At 38.3% G+C, this 19,650-nt stretch overlaps 3 protein-coding genes across 3 annotated transcripts; 2 read left to right on the top strand and 1 right to left on the bottom strand.

The window, feature by feature from the left end:
- Positions 1-335: 335 nt before the first annotated feature.
- LOC127942884 (uncharacterized) lies at positions 336-5,245 on the bottom strand. The gene is made up of 4 exons (XM_052538898.1): positions 5,016-5,245; positions 4,364-4,681; positions 3,901-4,020; positions 336-3,087 (listed from the first exon to the last, which is right to left on the bottom strand). Exons 1-4 carry the CDS (start codon positions 5,065-5,067, stop codon positions 2,870-2,872), a joined length of 708 nt encoding a protein of 235 aa, XP_052394858.1. The 5' UTR covers positions 5,068-5,245; the 3' UTR covers positions 336-2,869.
- A 110-nt stretch (positions 5,246-5,355) lies between these two features.
- LOC127942446 (uncharacterized) lies at positions 5,356-11,885 on the top strand. Its single transcript, XM_052538148.1, has 5 exons — positions 5,356-5,627; positions 5,923-6,255; positions 6,774-7,094; positions 11,170-11,295; positions 11,878-11,885. The coding sequence occupies exons 1-5, from the start codon at positions 5,591-5,593 to the stop codon at positions 11,883-11,885; spliced, it is 825 nt and encodes a 274-aa protein (XP_052394108.1). The 5' UTR covers positions 5,356-5,590.
- Positions 11,886-11,927: 42 nt separating this feature from the next.
- Positions 11,928-15,062, top strand: LOC127942445 (uncharacterized). Its single transcript, XM_052538147.1, has 3 exons — positions 11,928-12,246; positions 12,957-13,250; positions 14,618-15,062. Exons 1-3 carry the CDS (start codon positions 11,928-11,930, stop codon positions 14,674-14,676), a joined length of 672 nt encoding a protein of 223 aa, XP_052394107.1. The 3' UTR covers positions 14,677-15,062.
- Positions 15,063-19,650: the final 4,588 nt, after the last annotated feature.

Below are 19,650 nucleotides of genomic sequence, written 5' to 3'. Positions count from 1 at the left end.
AGCATCCTTGAAAGCAGAATGATCTGGGCAGACTCATCCATAGAGGAGTTTGGTATGGAAACCTGGAGGGCCACCATCATATGGAGAAATATGGTATGGTTTCCCATAGATATGGAATTTGGCTTAGTCTCATTTACACTACTTCCCACTTTGGAAGAATATAATCATTGTTGTAAAAGGGATTTAATTTCCATAGCAGACTTTTTTTTTTAACATTAGTGTCTCTAAAGAGGTGTAGAAGAAATTACAATATGCTCATAAAGTATTCAATATGCTCAATTAAGTCCAGGAGTCGAAGTTGAAGTTCCATTAAACATTAAGAATTAAACACAAACTCTTCACCAAATCTTTATTTAAAAACAAAATTTCCAAAAATACACAGGATTTCCTCTGTGAGGTCATTACATGGTTACAACAGAAACAACGGACTATGAGATCTACCATTTGTGTTGCTAAATATTTTGTTTAGGGTAATTATTCATTCATTCATGTTTATTTGTATAGCGATTTTCACAATACAAATCATTGCAAAGCAACTTTACAATTAATTTACTATTTATTAGTAGCTTATCAGTGTTGACTGTCAGTTAATATACATATGGCAGAAATGTACAGAAAAATCAATTAAAGATGCAATCAAACAGACGATGAACACTATTAACAGCAGTTATTATATGTTGCAATCATAAATTTGGCAGTTCTGTATGTTGTTTCATGGTTCTGAGGCCCTCTGAGGAAATTATGTTTACAGCCTATATTTAAATCAATAGTTCACTCAGTGGCGGCTCCAGACAATTTTGATTGGGGGGGCAATGGGGGGTCCTGGTCTTTTCAAGGGGGGTCTCATGAAAACCAACAAAAAATACATTGGACATGGCTAATAACTGCTTATTACTGCTATTCAACAACAAAAACACCTTTGCAATGTAAACAAATGACAGGCTACATTTGTTATTCATATCCTTCACACTTCACTTTCATGTCAGGTATATTATGCATTATTATTGACATTGATATTTTTACATTTATTTCCAGATAGATATTATTGAGTTTACAGGCTAAAGTGGTCTTGCTGTTGTAAACACTGTTGCTATTGTAGAAAAAATATTTGCATCACATTTAAATTATAATTATATTTTAATTCATTTCTGAATTGTTTTTATTTTTATAATGATAATTCAGAGAATGAGAAAATCTGAATAAGCCTTACCAGTGTTGTGATAATTATTTTTACATGTTAAAAATAAATAAGTACTGTAATATAATAAAAGTTTATTCAAATAACATAAAAAAGACCAGACCCCTCGATGCCTGTGAAACTTTTCTCCCTCAAACAGCACTCTAGTGTTACTTCTACACTACAGGCTACACACAGCAATATAAACAACATATCTGCATGTTCTCTCACACCACATCGTTCTTGTCAAATAATAATAAGTAAATAAACACCAAAATCACTTCGCTGAGAATGAAACACCACTTACCAGCTGCCACGATGTTGAAATATCCTCTAGCAATTAAAAAATGCGCGTGCAGCATGAGGAATCTTCCCGGTTGGATGAGGTCACAGTCATCATGTTGGTCATCTTATTTACGGCTAAATTATTATTAATAAATTGTACTAATATTATGATTGGGTATGGGCAGGCATTCACAAAAGTTTATGTTATTACAAAAAAAATGCGAGGAAATTTTGCTTTTGACAAAAGGGCACTTAAGGGGCAAAGGAGCAGGTGCTCAAGTGAACCGGTTCTTTCGGACAATTCGATCAAATAAACCAGTTGAGAAAAAAAATGGTTCACCGGTTCTTTTGCGCTCGATGTAATGCCGTCATTGGCGATGACTGCCCTTTATTCAAGCCTTTGGTTTACCCGCGCTTATAACATTAGCAAAGAATCAGTTCAGAATCATTTACCAAAAGAATCAGTTCGGTTCAGATGCGCTCTGTGTCAGTCTGCTTCACACTGAATCACACATGCGCAGTTATCATCAGCTCATCGGTTCTCGAATCGGACGCGTCCGACAGAAACGGTTCTCGGTTCAGTGTATGAATAAATGTCGAAATAATTATTATTTATTATTGTTCTGCGTAGTTTGAAGAGAAACATTTTTGGATCTTTATCCCGAATATATATATATATATATTAATCAGGAAGAGGCTGGGGGGTCAAATGGGGGGTCAAGGCATTTTTTGGCAGGGTCTTGAGACCCCCCAAGACCCCCCCTGGCGCCGCCGGTGAGTTCACTCAAAAATGAACATTTGCTTAAAATTTACCAATCTGAGATGGGGGTTTGTTTCTTCAACAGAACAGTTTTGGAGGGATTTAGCATCACATCACTTGCTCACCAATGGATCCTCTGCAGTGTATGGGTGCCGTCAGAATGATAGTCCAAACAACACGACTCCAGTCTATCAATTAACATCTTTTGATGTGAAAAACTGTGATTTTCAGAAACGAACCCATCATTTATGCTGGTGTTGCTGGCCATAATTCACAATTGCATAATCCACAAATGCCTCCTCCAGTGAAAAACATCTCCTGTTGTCCTCTTACATCAAAATCCACCCATTCTTTAGAATTGTTTCAGACTGTTTTGACCTGTAAATGGAGCTTGATCTGAGCATATTTCTCTCCTGATTCGGAAGAGAAGACATTTCACTGGTGAAAATGAAATTATAGGACTAGCATTAGTTATAAGTCAAAACATATTAATGATGGATGTGTTTCTTGCTGTTTGTACTCTCAATCTGACGTCACCCTTTCACTCCAGAGGATCCATTTGGTGGAATTTTCTTTCATTTTAAAGATCAGTTAATGATAACATAACTGGATGTATCAGTATATTTTTGGGATTATACCAGCAACCTTCAGCAAACATATCTGGAACTCATTCTTTTGCTCAACTGATGTTGGTCTGGTTTTACTCGATGGCTTTGATGGTAATGTCTAGCCCCTTGCTTCCTGTTCAGCTGACTTCTTGTAGATCTGATGTCGTAAACCAGAAAACCAACAGCAGCCACGCTTACCAAAGCAGAAACAACCAATCGTATCACAGTTTCAGTAAAACCACAGCAGTGGACGTGGCCTGAAACAAGAAAAACGTTGAGTTAGAAAAATGCATTTAGCTGTCTTTGAAATAGACTCATATGAGCCGGTTTTAAGAGTTATTATTATTAGGACCTCAAGCATTCATTGTGAAAGCAGTACATCCACAAGATTTACTGTGTGTTTGATCCAGATTTTATTAGCCAAATGACATTAACTAGGATTGTTTACTGTAAGCAATCTAGACTCTAATAAGTGCTTTGGTGACATCTTAAATATATCAGCTCTTTTAGAAACCTATGTGATTATTTCATTTCTTCTTTAAGATCTTGTTTTACTTTGAGCATTAATATCTTTTTGAGCAATATGGGGCACCAAACCCACACACTGCTCTTGGACACCCGCTTCACGCCTGTGACGCTCATCTGTGGTTTGCCTTTGTTCCAGCGAATAGAAAATAAAAGAAAACAAAAGAAAATAAAAAAGCAAATGCACTTCACCCTCACGAGCACAAACAAGTCATTCTTTGTCAAGGAGTGCATAAGTTCACCAAATGTACACCTTGAATGCAGTGTAAGGATAAAAGCGAATGCATACATAAAATGTAAATGAAAATGTTGCGAGTGTGAATGACTATTTCACGCCCATCTGCAGTAACATGAAGCAACACCTGTGAATATGTGCTGCATTAGCATTGTGGTCACAATTGCAGAAACGTGGCCTCAAATCTGACATTAAGCCTCTATGAGCTAACACTGGATTCCAGAATCAAAAAATTGTAAAGGTTTTATAAAAACTGATGTCACATTAACTGAACACATTTAACAGAGTTCTAAGATCACGAGTGGCGTACCTGAACTTGGCCGAAGGAGTTCAGTAATATTGACGTCTTCAGTCTGGTTGATGGTTAAATTGGACGTCTCAAAATTTGTGCTCGTTGAACTTCCTGTTGTTATAGAACTTTGTGGAGTCTCTGAAAAGGACAGATGTTAGTTTGTCTCAAGCTGTTCCAAGACGAAGAAAGAAACTCATGTAGCTTTGGAACAACTTGTGGGTAAGTAAATTGTGATGAAATTTTCATTTTTGGGCAAACTATTCCTTTAATACAGTTAATACCATAAATGTTAATATAAGGAACATTGAAAAGAACAGAAAATAAAAAAGTATCACCATGACATTAATACACTGTAAAAGGGTTGCTGTAAATATTACAGTAATTTACTGGGAGCTGGGTGGCAGAAAGTTACTGTATAATAACATTACAGTAATTTATTTTCTTTTAGAATTGGAAATGTACACTGCTATTCTCAACTCACCATAGACTGTGACATTGAAACTCATGTAGCTGGTCTCACTGCTGATAGCTGTTACTTTATAAAGTCCAGAGTGTGTGGTTCTGGTGTTTGTGATGGTCAGAGATCCAGTCTGATGATCCAGCTTCAGTCTGTCTCTGAATCTCCCATCAGGACCATCATATGTCGAGTGTGTTTGTGTGAGCCTGCCGACTTCAGCTATTCGCGTGTTTCCGAACATCCACTGTATGAACAAATACTTGTGTACTTCAGTAACATCGGTGTGTAGAGTGACAGAATCTCCCTCCATCACTGATATCGACCTCACTTCATCTGTCACATCTACAGAACAAACAGAAACATATTTTTGTAACAGACTGAATGCTCCACAAAAACATTATGTTGGTTATTAATGGCCAAACTAAATCTGTAATATGAATGCAAGTAAGCCATGACTTCAGGATTTCAGTGGGAAGAGATTTTTCTTCAGCACTCACTTTCATGCAAATCAAATCAAGATCAACCTGCAGCCCAAAACTAGTAATACAAATTACGTTTGTAAATAAAAGAAAAAGTGATAATAAACTGTTTCGAAAACTTTTTATTATGAAATCCACCGTAAATCCAATTAAAACAGAAAACATGAAAGGAAGTAATACAAACGCGTATAACTTACCAACCAGACGCCACAAGCACACACAGAACAGAAGAGTTCTGATCATATTCATTTGTCATTCAATAATAAAGCTAAAGAACAGCTTCACATCGCCAGCGACTCTCTGAGAGCGAATGACATTATAGATGTCATGCCAAGCTGTTGACATAGAATAAGTTTTACATTACATATAAACGGACTAAGAATTAACGACCTAAGAAAAACGTGTGCTCTTGAGTCCTGGCCAATAAGACTGTCTCTGCACCGCTTTGCTGACACTACACATTACACTGGCATGTGACCTCCCCCTTTTTGGAGATACCACGGTGCAATCCTTGAGCCATAGTGACATAATCACTTATTGCACCCATTTTTTGAAAATGCTTATGCGTTCTTAGAGCAAACAACCAGCTTTCGGTGTGTGTGTGTGTGTGTGTGTGACTCGGGTCTGCGCAGACCGATCGGCGTCTGTCTGGACGCGCGGTGCACGCCGCTGTTCAGAAACATAACGGAGATTCAGCGGAACAGAATAATTTAAATATCCAGAGATCGTCTTCATTAATCCAGACTCACAGTTTCACAACAACGAGCAGAATATGACACCTATATTTCTACTTTTATTGGTCCTGGGCGGTAAGTGATGGATTTCTGTTCTTTCGGTTTCATTTCAGTATCAATGTTCTAGGTTAATACATGGAAAATGAGGCTGTAGACGCGTCTAATAATTATACCAACATTTGTCAATAATGTGGCGAATGGTTGTATGTCACGTGGACCATTCGCTTGCTGTAAAGTAAACATCAATTAACAGTGTATTTGCAGAAATTCCTATTATTTATTGAAATTGTTTTTATTTTTTTATTTTCACTGCCTCATTTGGACGGCATTGCTGTAGAGTCTGATCTGTAAAACTGATTGCATGCTGTAGGTGTGTCGTCTGGCGCAGAAACAGACGGGGTGATGTCAGTGATGGAGGGAGATTCCGTCACTCTACACACAGATCTCACTGAAATACAGAATGATGATACCATTCTGTGGACGTGGGGACCTAAAGGATTCGTCTTATCTCAAATAACGCGAAAGAAGGATTTTACCTCATTTTTTGTCACTGATGAGCCTAAATTCAGAGGCAGATTGCAAGTGGACCAAAAGACTGGAACTCTCACCATCAGAAACACCAGAATCAGACACTCTGGACAATATAAACGAACAATCTCTAAAGAAAATACTACGATAAAGATATTTAATGTTGCTGTCTTTGGTGAGTATCAAGTTTTTCTATGTAACAATGATAAGGATGAGCACTATGTGTTAATAATGATATAATTATATTGTTATATAATAAACCATCTCAGACACCATAAGTGATATCACAATGTTTTTGAAAAAAAAAAAAATTGCTTTTAAATTATTGCAACTTACAGTTCATGTATACACTGTAAGTAAAACCAAAGACTAAATACCCAAGAGTTCTGAATGGGAAAAAATGCAACACTCAATAAGGCTGCTCAATCGCAGGAAGCCCTGCATCCTGAATGAAAGAGCCAATCGTTAATCGTTAAAGTCACCGGGTCACTGTAGCTGCTGTTAGAAGTCCCAGTTGGTATAGAAACAATCAGCGTTTTGAGCATAGACTGTATAAAAACTGGACGTAGTGTCCGTGATGTCACCCATAGACTCCTGAAGAGCGTTTGCAGAGCGGGCCATCGCCATCTCATTTCAAAGATGACATGACTTGTCTTTAAGAGACTTAGGTAAATCATAACTAATATTTTCCAGAGGCAGTTGTTGAGACGGATGGAGTGAAGTCAGTGTCAGTGATGGAAGGAGACCCTATCACTCTACAACATGATGCTGAAATACACACAGATGATCTGCTCCTGTGGAGGTTTGGAGATAAAGGCATCCTCCTGGCTAAAGTTGATGTAGAGACTAAAGAGACTTCATTAAACGATGCTGATGAAAGATTCAAAGATCGACTGCTGCTGGATCAGACTGGATCTCTGACCATCACAAACTCCAGAACTGAACACGCCGGGCTTTATGAAGTAGAGATCAGAGGCCGTGAGAGCTCACAGCGGTTCCTTCTTTCTGTCAGTGGTGAGTTATTATAATCCTTCAATGTAATGACACATAGTATAATTAGATCAGTGATTAGATCAATATTAGATAATGTTGGGGATTGCCCCACTTAATGCTGGTTAATAGTTATTGACTGCTGCAGAATTCTTGTCAGGGAGTCAGAGTCATCATATTAAGTTTAACCGTTTATTGCACAAGATTTGACCCTATACACATGTTAGTGTATTTGAGGTAGTTTCTGAAATAAATAAAACAACAGATATAAATATTCATTGTTCAAATATAACTAATAACTCAACATATTACATACTCTATAATAAACAACTTTGTCAAGTGCACTGATATATAGAATATAAACTGAGAAATGTATTAGCAATACATCTGTGTGAATAATCTGCTTAGTAAGATTACTAAAACAATGAAATATAAGATATATACAGTACAGACCAAAAGTTTGGACACACCTTCTCATTCAAAGAGTTTTCTTTATTTTCATGACTATGAAAATTGCAGATTCACACTGAAGGCATCAAAACTATGAATTAACACATGTGTAATTATATATGGAATCATACACATAACAAAAAAGTGTGAAACAACTAAAAATTTAATATTCTAGGTTCTTCAAAGTAGCCACCTTTTGCTTTGATTACTGCTTTGCACACTCTTGACATTCTCTTGATGAGCTTCAAGAGGTAGTCACCTGAAATGGTCTTCCAACAGTCTTGAAGGAGTTCCCCGAGAGATGCTTAGCACTTGTTGGCCCTTTTGCCTTCTGTCTGCGGTCCAGCTCACCCCTAAACCATCTCGATTGGGTTCAGGTCCGGTGACTGTGGAGGCCAGGTCATCTGGAGCAGCACCCCATCACTCTCCTTCTTGGTCAAATAGCCCTTGATGCCTTCAGTGTGACCCTACAATTTTCATAGTCATTGAATGAGAAGGTGTGTCCAAACGTTTGGTCTATATTGTATATAGAAATGAGACTGTATCATTAATACAGATGTAAGAAATTGTTACATACATGGACTTTCAGTTCCCTTATTTGGTCATCTTCATTTTCTTGTTTAATCCCCACCTGTCTCCATTCACCTGATTTCTCCGTTGTGTTTAAATACTCTGTCTTTTGTGTTCCTCCTGGTCCGTGATTATTGTTGTATCTTAAGTTAAGTTAATGTATTATGTTGGATGTGCCCTTATTCTCTGTCGATCATTAAAAGTACCTTTTGTATATCATCTTCCTCGTGCGCCTTCATTCACATACCAGCAATCCGTAACAGAAACACGGACCAAACAATTTATTTAGCAGCATTTTTCTTTCGTTTTGTTTTCCTCCCTCTCCCGGAATGGCAATCCCAGCAGTCCGACTCTTATGCCTGGACCAACTGGACAGTTCGCTGGAGGACCATACCAGGGACTTTCTAGATCTGGCGTGCCTTACCCACTTCCCCGACCTCTCGCTCTCTAACTTCTATTACACCGGCCTGAGCGGGCGATGTAAGGCACGCCTGCCAGCGAACGGTCCCAGAGAGGATTTCGCCGCCTTTGTGGAGTGGGTGCTGGAGAAAAATGGATCTTTGTTTACCATCTGCACCACTGAAGAGGAAATCTCAAGCCCCAGACCCGGTAGCCACCATCCCGCCACACGGAGCTAGAGCCCACTGCAGCTGCAGAGCCTGAGCCTGTCATTATCGGAGAGCAAGGACTCGAGAGCGCGACTGACCAGGTATGCGAGCCGGCAACACCGTGCATCGTGGGAGTATTAGTGGAGATCGAGGACGTGGAGGAAAGCCCTGCACACACTTCTGCGACTGAGGGTGAGCTGCATTCGGTTTCTGGGAATTATATGGAGGACCTTACAGACTGGTTTATGGAGGTAAACCCTGAATCTCATGTCTCTCTGCTGGTTCCGCCCAGCCCTGAATTTCCTGTTTCTCTGCTGGTTCTGCCCAGCCCTGAATTTCCTGTGTCTCCGCTGGTTTCATCCAGCCCTGATCCTCCTGTATTCCCTCCCAGCTTCTCACTCACACCTCCTCCTAGACCAGTCAGTTCCTCTCTTCCGTTTCCGCTGGTTTCGCCCAGCCCTGAAGTTTCAGTTTCTCCGCTGGTTCGTCTAGCCCTGAATTTTCTGTGTCTCCGCTGGTTCCTTCCAGCCCTGCATTTTCTGTTTCTCCGCTGGTTCCGTCCAGCCTTGAATTTTCTGTTTCTCCACTGGTTCCGTCAAGCCTTGAATTTTATTTTTCTCCGCTGGTTCCGTCCAGCCCTGAATTTTCTGTTTCTCTGCTGGTTCCATCCAGCCCTGAATTTTCTCTTTCTCTGGTGGTTCTGTACAGCCATGAATTTTCTGTTTCTCCGCTGGTTCCGTCCAGCCCTGATCCTCCTGTATTCCCTCCCAGCCTCCTTCTCCCACCTCCTCCTAGACCAGTCTGTTCCTCTGCTCCACTTCCGCTGGTTCAGTCCAGCCCTGAATCTCCTGTTTCTCTGCTGGCTCTAGCCAGCCCTGTTCCTCCTGTGTTTCCTCCCAGCCTCCCTCTCTCATCTCCTCCTAGACCAGCCAGTTCCTCAACCTCATCTCTGCTGGTGCCAGTCAGCTCTGCCTTGGCATGTGGATTCCCTGTCTCCGCCTCCAGCCTCTGAGCCCTGGACTCCTCCTCGGTCCTTTGACCCTGCGGCTCCGCCTTGGCACCCTGCTCCCTCGTCTTCACCCTGGCCTGTCATATCCCATCTGCTCCACCGGGCTCCTTCGTCCCTCCAGCTCCACCTTGGTCAGTCGTTGACCATCCATCAACCTCAGGACTCCACTCCTTTGGCTTTTCCTCATCATTCCATCCCTCCGGCTCTGTCAGGCTCCTCCTTCCCCACTATGCAGCGGGCTTCCGGAGCCCCGCCTCCACCTCAGTCGGAGGTAGTGGTAGAAGGCAGTGCCTTCAGCGCTGCCTTGGACCTCCAGACCCTCAGCGTCACCCTGGCTTTGCGGCTGCTCTGCTCCATCATGGGCTCCTCACCCACCGGCGCAGTCTCCGTCTATCGGCCCCCTGGTTTCATCGGCTCCTCCTGCCGTCGACTCCCCTGTGGGTCTTCATCCTGGCTGGTCTCTGGAGCACCATCTGGCTCTTCCTGCTCCGGGCTCCTCCCTGGCTCCTCCCTCCTACTCCATCCTGGGTCCTCTCCATTGCCTGCCCCTTGCCTGCCCCACGTCCGCCTCCAGAACCCCCACCGTGCCTCTGCTGGTATTCCTCTTGCGTTGCGAGGATGCACCGTTCCGGGAGGGGGCGAACTGTTTCAGTTTCAGTTCATTTATTTGGTCATCTTCCTTTTCTTGTTGGGTTAATTGATTAATTTCCACCTGTCTCCATTCACCTGATTTCTCCCTCGTGTTTAAATACTCTGTCTTTTGAGTTCCTCCTGGTCCGTGATTATTGTAGTATCTTCAGTTAAGTTAATGTATTATGTCGGATGTTCCCTTATTCTCCCTCGATCATTAAAAGTATCTTTTTGTATATCGTCCTCCTCGTGCGCTTTCATTCACATACCAGGAATCCGTAACAGTAATAATAGTCGCTGAAAGGTATTATCACCATGAAAATGTTACACTTATGTAATAAAGTTGTAAACATGAACAATGCATGCTGCGATGCTAGAGGGTTAAGCCACTCGTTAAACAGGATCAAATCACACTCAGAAAGTTCGCAAAACATCACTGTCAAAGTTAACATGATTGCGGTGCACTGTAGTAATCTAGGTAATTAACAATATACATTGAAGTAACTTACTTTATCATGCACTTTCTCTTGCACATAAACACAGCACCTGAGCGAGAGCACGCGGTGTGACTGTAATGCTGAAGTACTGTAACAGTGAATAAGCAGTTATGCTACGACCGCAGGCTACATGCTGTACAGTAAATACTGCACTACAAAACATCATGCAGATCGCAACTCTTAAACTTAAAGGAAATAATTCACTACAGATAACGTAAACAATGAACAATATGACAGAAAATCATTATTATTAGCTGGAAATTAAGTCTTCTCAAATAATATGATTTATATGATGGACACGTGTTAACACTAACTGTCTGGCTGTCTCTCTTTAGCTGTTTCAGATTTGACTCTGTCTTTTGGTGAAATAGCAGCAATAGTTGGCGCTGTTCTGCTGGTGGCTGCAATTTTAGCTGCCGTGGTGATTTACCATCGCAGACAGTTTGCTAAACTGCAAATAGGTACGTATTACAGCAGGGCCAACACTGACATATTTGGTTCCCTAGTAAGGCATCACCGCCAATTCTGCCACCAATCATTCACACTGAAACTGCATAGATTTATGACATAAAATGAATTATAAATTATGAGTACTGCGAAAAAAAAAAGAACAATGCAGCTATCTAGCTATTAAATTAGAGAACTTTACTAGTATCGTCCAAATGTGCTATAGTAAACATAATATTTAGTTTTTCTGCAATATATACTTCAGTATGAAAAAATATATAAAATCAGAACTTTACACCAAATTACTCTTCAAATAGTTTTTGAATTTTGGGAGAAAAAAAAAACTCTTTCAGTAACCATACTGTAAACGGAATTATATATATATATATAAACTGAAATTGCTATTTGCTGATAAACTGAAGTTCTGAACCTTCACCGGAATTCTGAAATGGACTGCAAATGTTGTGTTAGCATTACTTTATATAGAGCCATCCTGATTCTGAGTGAACTGATTAATTTTCAAGGCATCTTTATGCAGCATCTTTATGCAGCTGAGTATATGTATATGTATATGACTGAGATGTCCACCTGCACAGTCACTTGATCTCATGAACACATTTCTGTTCTGTTTCTATGTGATGCTTTGATGGGCGAAGAGAAGAAAAATCCCGTGCAAGAGGGAATGGATGTCACTCTACACACTAGTACTCAACTACATAAAGATGATGTGATACAGTGGTGTTATGAAGATGAAGAGAATCTCATTGCTAAATTCGATACAGGGAAGACTGAGAAACATGTTTACGATGGTGCTGATGGGCGATTCAGAAGCAAACTGAGTCTGGATGATACTGGAAATCTCACCATCAGTGACATCAAGACCATCCACTCTGGACACTATAAACTCAAGAAGATCAGCAGCCGTAAAAGAACAAAAAACAAGACCATTTTGGTTCCTGTGACTGGTGGGTAATTTTACTTAATTACTTACATATATGAATTACTTTAATTAGTACCATGCTACAATTAAAAAATAAAATCTCAAATTTCATGAATAAAGTTATAATGTTATGAGAATAAAGTCATAGTATTATTGAGTTGCAGTATTATTGTGTGTGTGGGTGGAGATGGGGGGATCAGAATATTATGAGAAAAAGCATGATCAAGAATCATAGTTTGTGGTTTGAAATTCAGAACTCTTTTTTTCTATAAATGTATTGTACCATGGTTTAAACATGTAAATAATACAGCACATTATACCTTATAATGTGTGAGTTCAGGTAATATCATCCTCCGCTCTACTTCACTTTTTTTAGTTTTCATCTTTTACTGTAAAAAGGATATTTTATAAAGGTGTTCTGTGTGAAATATAAGTGAGCTGAAATTAACACAAGTTCATTTTCAATTAAACAATGTGTAACTGTCAAACAGTTTGAACTGAAATATTTGAAATTTGTTTATAACAGCATAATATTCAATAACAGATTTCATTCAAATCACATACAATGGGTTATGCTTTGCATCAGCTAACAAAATGACACAAGATTTAAAAGTTCTAGGTACGTCAAACTAGTTTAAAAAAATTGTAAATGTATCTGTTATTGACATTGCAAGCTAAATTGATTATTTTTATCTTCTGAATTTCTCTGTTTCTATGTGCTGCTGCGACATGAAGTGAAGTCCGAGTCAGTGGAGAAAGGAGAATCTTTCCCTCTCAAGACTGATGCTAAAACAGAGGGAAATCTGATACTTTGGACATTTGGAGCTGAAAAGCGTCTCATTGTTAAATTTGATTCAGGAGCATGTTATATTGGTGAAAAATTCAGAGACAGACTGGAAAGAGATGATGAGGATGAGACTGGATCTGTGACCATCATAAACATGGACACCACAGACTCTGGGCAGTATAAACTACAGATCATCAACAGCGAACAGACCATAATCAAGAGAATTAATGTGTCTGTCACCAGTGAGTAGAACAACATTGATTATAGTAGCAGCATATTTTTTATAGTTTAATAGTATATTTCCATTTGAAATTGTTGCACAAAAGATGTTGTTTCAGATATTATGTTCGTGTCAGCATTAAAGGTGCTGTAGGGAACCTTTGTAAAAAAAATATTTTTTACATATTTATTAAACCTGTCATTATGTCCTGACAGTAGAATATGAGACAGATAATCTGTGAATAAAATCATGCTCCTCTGGCTCCTCCCAGTGGTCCTATTGCCATTTGCAGAAAGTCATGCGCTCCCGGTAAAAAACAACCAATCAGAGCTGCGGTCTGTAACTTTGTTTGTGTTCAAAATGTAGAAAAATGAACATAATAAGCGAGTACAACATGAATCCATTTTCCAAACCGTGTTTTTAGCTTGTCCTGACTCACTAGAGTGCACCTATAATAAGTGTTTATATTCGGACTATTTTAGATTGCTTCGGGGATACCGCGGCGGAGTAACCCAGTACCTTTGTGATTCTTCATAGACATAAACAGAGAGAAGTAGCTCCGGCTACGATGTTCTTCCGCAAGACGCAAGCAGTTCTGTTTATTAACCACTAGAGCGTCAAAACTTCCCTACCACAGCTTTAATGCATTAGTGATATTTCTATCACAGCTTATTTTGATTAGTTAAAAATGATTTGCCTCAACCTCACCATTGCAGTATTACATGATTTAAACTGTAGCTTTTGAATGTTGTCAGTGCAGACAATTTCAGCTGATCTACTTTGTCAATGCAAATATATATATATATATATATATATATATATATATATATATATTATTTTCTTTATGAAACACTGTTGCATTCGTTGAAAGTGGTCAATTAAAGCAAACACTGTTCACCATAATGGTGACTTCAAACTAAACATTTCCAATAAAAAAGTAACTTTGCTTTCATAAAGTTAATTTTTCAATTGCAAAATTTTACGTCATAGAGAAAACCGTGAAATCCTCTATTTTGCATATTATTATTTTTTAAATCAATATTTACAAAACTGCACAAAATGTGAAAAATTTATTGAAATATGTTAAAATGTTATTATGCATACAAATGAAAAAAGGAAAATGTATATAATGAACATTATTGTAACATTGCGGTAAGTACACTTTGTTAAGTTATAAAACATAATAAATAATCACGTTCCAGATTAAAATTTTAATGAATCCATGCAATTTTGTTTTCTTTTTTATATGTATTACAGACTCTACTGGTTCAAAAGTGCCCATAGTTGCAGAAACACCCACATATGCATATACATATATAGTTTATATGTAGCATCATTGTTTTTTTCTCTTTTTAAAATTTTTCTAATTGTCTCTGCTTTTTGTTTCAGAATCCACTAAAAAGTCTGTGAATGAATCAACGCCTTTGATGAGTGAAGAGCGTGTGTAGAGAGGATGAGCAGGAGGGAATGAGTTCAGTTTGATGAGATAAGACATGCCCACTAGTCATTCACTGACATTTAAACACAAAAACATATCTCTGCTTTTATTTGATATATCTGTGTTTCTCAAGATTCTGGGAAACCTGGTTTTTCAAAGAAAAAAAAAGTTTTTGAGAGGGGGAATTAAAATAAGCCATTAATGACTCCCTTACTGATCCTTTAAGAATCAGAATCAGAAGGAGCTTTATTACCAAGCATGTTAACACACACACAAGGAATTTGACTTGGCAACATTAGCTTCCAGGGTAGAATAAAGTACACACATAGTGCAAACATACATGATGAATTACACAGTAAAGATGAAATAACACTAATATAGGAAAAATAGAAAGAACCCCCCCCCCCAGCAATGTCTGTTTTGAAATGAAGTATTTTTTTTAATATATTTTTAAGCTTCGTTGTCACATTTACAAGTGACACGTCTGCCTGCGCTTGTACTGCTGCTGTCAAACACGAAAGCAAGAATGGATCAGACAGAGTGAGTTACCTTAAAGGGGGGGTGAAATGCTCGTTTTCACTCAATCTCCTGTTAATCTTGAGTACCTATAGAGTAGTACTGCATCCTTCATAACTCCAAAAAGTCTTTAGTTTTATTATATTCATAAGAGAAAGATAGTCTGTACCGATTTTTCCCGGAAAAACACGTCCGGCTGGAGGCGTGGCGTGTGGGCGGAGCTAAAGAATCACGAGCGCCAGTAGGCTTTTGCATTGAGAGCGTTTGAAAGCTGTGTGGAAGCAACAAACCATGGCTAACAGTCAGATTCAGCATATATTTATGATCCAGAATCAGATCCAGAGGCTAAAATTTAACAAAAACACACTTCTTTTGTGACATTTCGCGACGCTCTCGCTCTGATCAGTGAAGTCTGTTGTGCTCTCAGTCAGTGCTCTGCTATACAGGAGCGCGCACTCTTCCGGCAGAAGTGCCCGTAGGACCCATATAAGGAAATTCCGCTCCATCTAACGTCACACAGAGCCATACTCGAAAAAAAACTTTCCAAAACTTGTGACAAACCAGAAGGAGTATTTTTGGAACAGAAATACTCCTTCAAACGTACAACTTAATTTTTGAAACTTTGTCCATGTTTAGCATGGGAATCCAACTCTTTAACAGTGTAAAAAACTCAGTATGTATGAAATAGCATTTCACCCCCCCCCCCCTTTAAGAAATGCTAAGTTATGCCTTGATTAACCATGAACGTGCATCAAGAAATTATATATAGTTAAAGTGAAAATGACAAACTGTAATAGAGCGAGACTTCACAAAAAATAAATAAATAAACAGTATAGTATTTTATTCATAATTAATGTAGGCTTAAACATCAACACCTTAGAGCCAGTGGAAAAACAAGCTCAAAATGGACATAAGTAAACCAATATTCAATAAAACGTTATCTTAAATAGAATAGATTGACAAAATATTGTTTGATAAAATGAAATCATTGAAGCCTACTTGCATTGGGTGCTGGTTTCGGCTTCATCATCGTCTGCAGACACATTTTTTTGAGCATGCTCACAGAATTGTAAAATATAAATTATCTAATTGTAATATATATATATATATATATATATATATATATATATATATATATATATATATATATATATATATATATATATATATATATATATATATAATGTTTTTTTTTTTTCTCTATATATCTCTATATTCTCTAATATTGCAATTCTGATTCTGGAATGTAAATTCGCTATTGCAAGAAAAAACGTCAAACTTGCAAACATTTATTTATTTATTTATTTATTTATTAATATTCAGTTGCGATACACGCTTCAAGATACAGTACCTTCAATGGCCTGTAGATGGCAATATCGATTATTTTGTAGCAGAAATAAACTGCATAAAAAGCATGTAACAAGCAATTGCGTTACACATCACAAATGTATTGGTGTAAAGAGTACATTGCGCATATTTATTCAAAAATGTAGTCAAGTAGATAGTAAATGTTGCTAATATCTTTAATACTCAGTGTAACAAGTACAGTAACTAATAACATTTACTCAACTACTTAACACTGAAGCCTATGCGTAACATTGTTGTGTGTAGAGCATCAGAACGTGTTGTGACATTTTCTAGTATTACAAAACTTCACAATTTAGCAAGCTGTATTATCAAATCCATCAATAATGTTTGCAGCACGTGTTTCTGATAATGAAGGTTTGCTTGCATTTTAATCAATGTTTGTAATCAAATGTACTACTATACAGTATGGAATGAGGAGTTAATTATCTAGAGGTCATCTTTGAAATGGTAACGTGTGTGTGTGTGTGTGTGTGTGTTTGTTTTTGTGTAATAAAACATTGTTTTGTGTAATAAGCATTGAGTAATTAAGATTATTCAATAAACTAATTTTACCATTACTTTGTTTCCTGCGTCCTGCCTCTGTCTGATTAATGAATTTACTATAACATTCAAAGAAGCAGAGCGATTATTAATATTTTCACATAGCCAACATATCACAATGAAAGTGATGATTAAAAGCAGCTTGTGTTGGCTCATTCATGGTTAAGGGGGAAGTTGTGGCCTAATGGTTAGAGGGTTGGACTCCCAATCGAAGGGTTGTGAGTTCTAGTCTCGGGCCGGACGGAATTGTGGGTGGGGGGAGTGCATGAACAGCTTTCTCTCCACCTTCAATACCACGACTTAGGTGCCCTTGAGCAAGGCATCGAACCCCCAACTGCTCCCCGGGCGCCGCAGCATAAATGGCTGCCCACTGCTCCGGGTGTGTGCTCACAGTGTTTGTGTTCACTGCTCTGTGTGTGTGCATTTCGGATGGGTTAAATGCAGAGCACAAATTCTGAGTATGGGTCACCATACTTGGCTGAATGTCACTTTCACTTTCAGTCACAAGGTGGCGCTACAGCAGTGTGCTCTGCATTTGGAGATTCACGAGTTTCTGAACAACATCACACCAACGGCATCCAAGAATCAGTTACTGGTAAAATCTAATAAAATATTTATGGTTCGGTTTCACGAATCCATCACTAAAAAGAAAGCGTATTTCAAGCCCATTAACATCGCTATGAAATACATTAGAAACATTAAAGAGTTAGAAATCCGTAGAGTTCATGTGGAGAAATCAAGCTAAATAAAGACACCTGATCATTTCCTGAACAAACACACAAACCACTTAATAATACTGACAGAGGATTTGACCGGATCGTCTGATGATGGATGATCAGATCACTGGGATTCTCACTCTGGGTCTGATTACCATAATGTGCCGAATCAAGTGTGATGAGAAAGAAGGATCAAACTCAGAGCAGAGTGGAGTATAAACTGAAGAAATGACATGTCTACGGTTCACACGCGTGAGTGTGGACAGCTTTTTCTTAACTTTGCATTTCACGCCTAATGCTTTTTCACTCCAGTGGTCAACATCTTACCAGTACTGTTTAACAGTGTGTTGTCAGCTGCATCATGTAACCCAAAACACTCTATGAGCAGACATAAATCTTCCAAAATTATTATTATTATTTTCAGATACAATACAGGTGAGAAGAGAGAGTTTGAGCCCGCAACTTATCATACAATTATACGACAGAACACAAGAGAATATAGCTAATGATATATGACTATGATATAATGTCACCAGTGGTCCAGAAACATCTCTACCTTCCTGAGATTCTGATTAGTCTTTGTTTGATGGTGACTCTCTCTTCTGTTGAAGGCGTCTCTGACCTGCAATAATAAACTGGACCAGAAAGGAAGACCTGCTCAGCCTGCTGTGAGGAGACATTCTGGAGGACAGCCAGGGCATTTATGATGGCCTATGAAAAACATTAATGTAAATATACTATAATACCACTACTGAACATTGGATTGTTACAGTATATGCATCTTGAAAAAGAGAGAGCCTATTATATATAGAATATTTTGAGATCATCTCAATTAAAATATGCCTAGTGCATTTTTTTTTCATCATATGTCCTACAATGATCCGAACCAATTCCATAAATTCATATTGGCCATGCAGAACATTACAGAAACTAACACGTGATAACCATGGACTGTGTGTGTCGTAGGCCTGCAGATTAGGCTAAATTGTTACAGACTTTTAAAACTGCCAAACGACTCATTCATGAGAACAATGCCAAAATGACAGGCTAATTTGTAGTACAACCAGGCAGTTGAATTATGAAAGGTATTTTATACTTAACTAATAAGGTAAAACAATGATTAAGCAAGTTTTCGTACTACTACAGTAAGTTCCAGGTAAACCTTAGACTCTGATTGTGCAGGAATACCCTACTCCCCCCTCCACACACACACACACACACACACACACAAACACACACACACACACACAGGTACATGCTTTCATATTAAAGGCGTCATTAAACAATGTTTGTGCTGTAACACTGCAAATTTGCCTAATGCAAACACCATAAAAAAAGACATGGTCACCTATTATCCTTTTTTCTTGATTAAAAAAAATATATATAAAAAATAAATAAAAAACAAAATAAAATTGTTGTGTTTATATTTCAAAGTCAAAAACAAATGCACCTTTTAGCTGAAATATTCTCTACACAAGAAATTGAACACAGTTGCTTCTGTATCTCCAAATTTAGGTTTGAGTTTCACATGAGCAGCGAATGGAAAACAAGCCCTTTAACAATTAACATAATTAGCACATACATTCAGTAAAGACACGCTCAGAAGCACCAACTGTTTGTCTATAAATAAGAATAAACCATATTTGTTTCCACATCTACAGTAACCCCGACCACAACAGGTTTCATGTTGACTCACAGCACATTTAAAAGATTAACCTTCATTCTTCTCACTGCATGAAACAAACAAACAAACACTTGCATAGTTGAGTTGAATAAATATCATAGCATAAAAATAAGACAAATAAATCACAAATCTTTGTAGCTTTTATTTTACATAAAATACA

Source organism: Carassius gibelio, chromosome A22, assembly GCF_023724105.1.
Source record: "Carassius gibelio isolate Cgi1373 ecotype wild population from Czech Republic chromosome A22, carGib1.2-hapl.c, whole genome shotgun sequence".
NCBI lineage: Eukaryota > Metazoa > Chordata > Actinopteri > Cypriniformes > Cyprinidae > Carassius > Carassius gibelio.
This window is presented reverse-complemented; position numbering and strand designations above follow the sequence as displayed.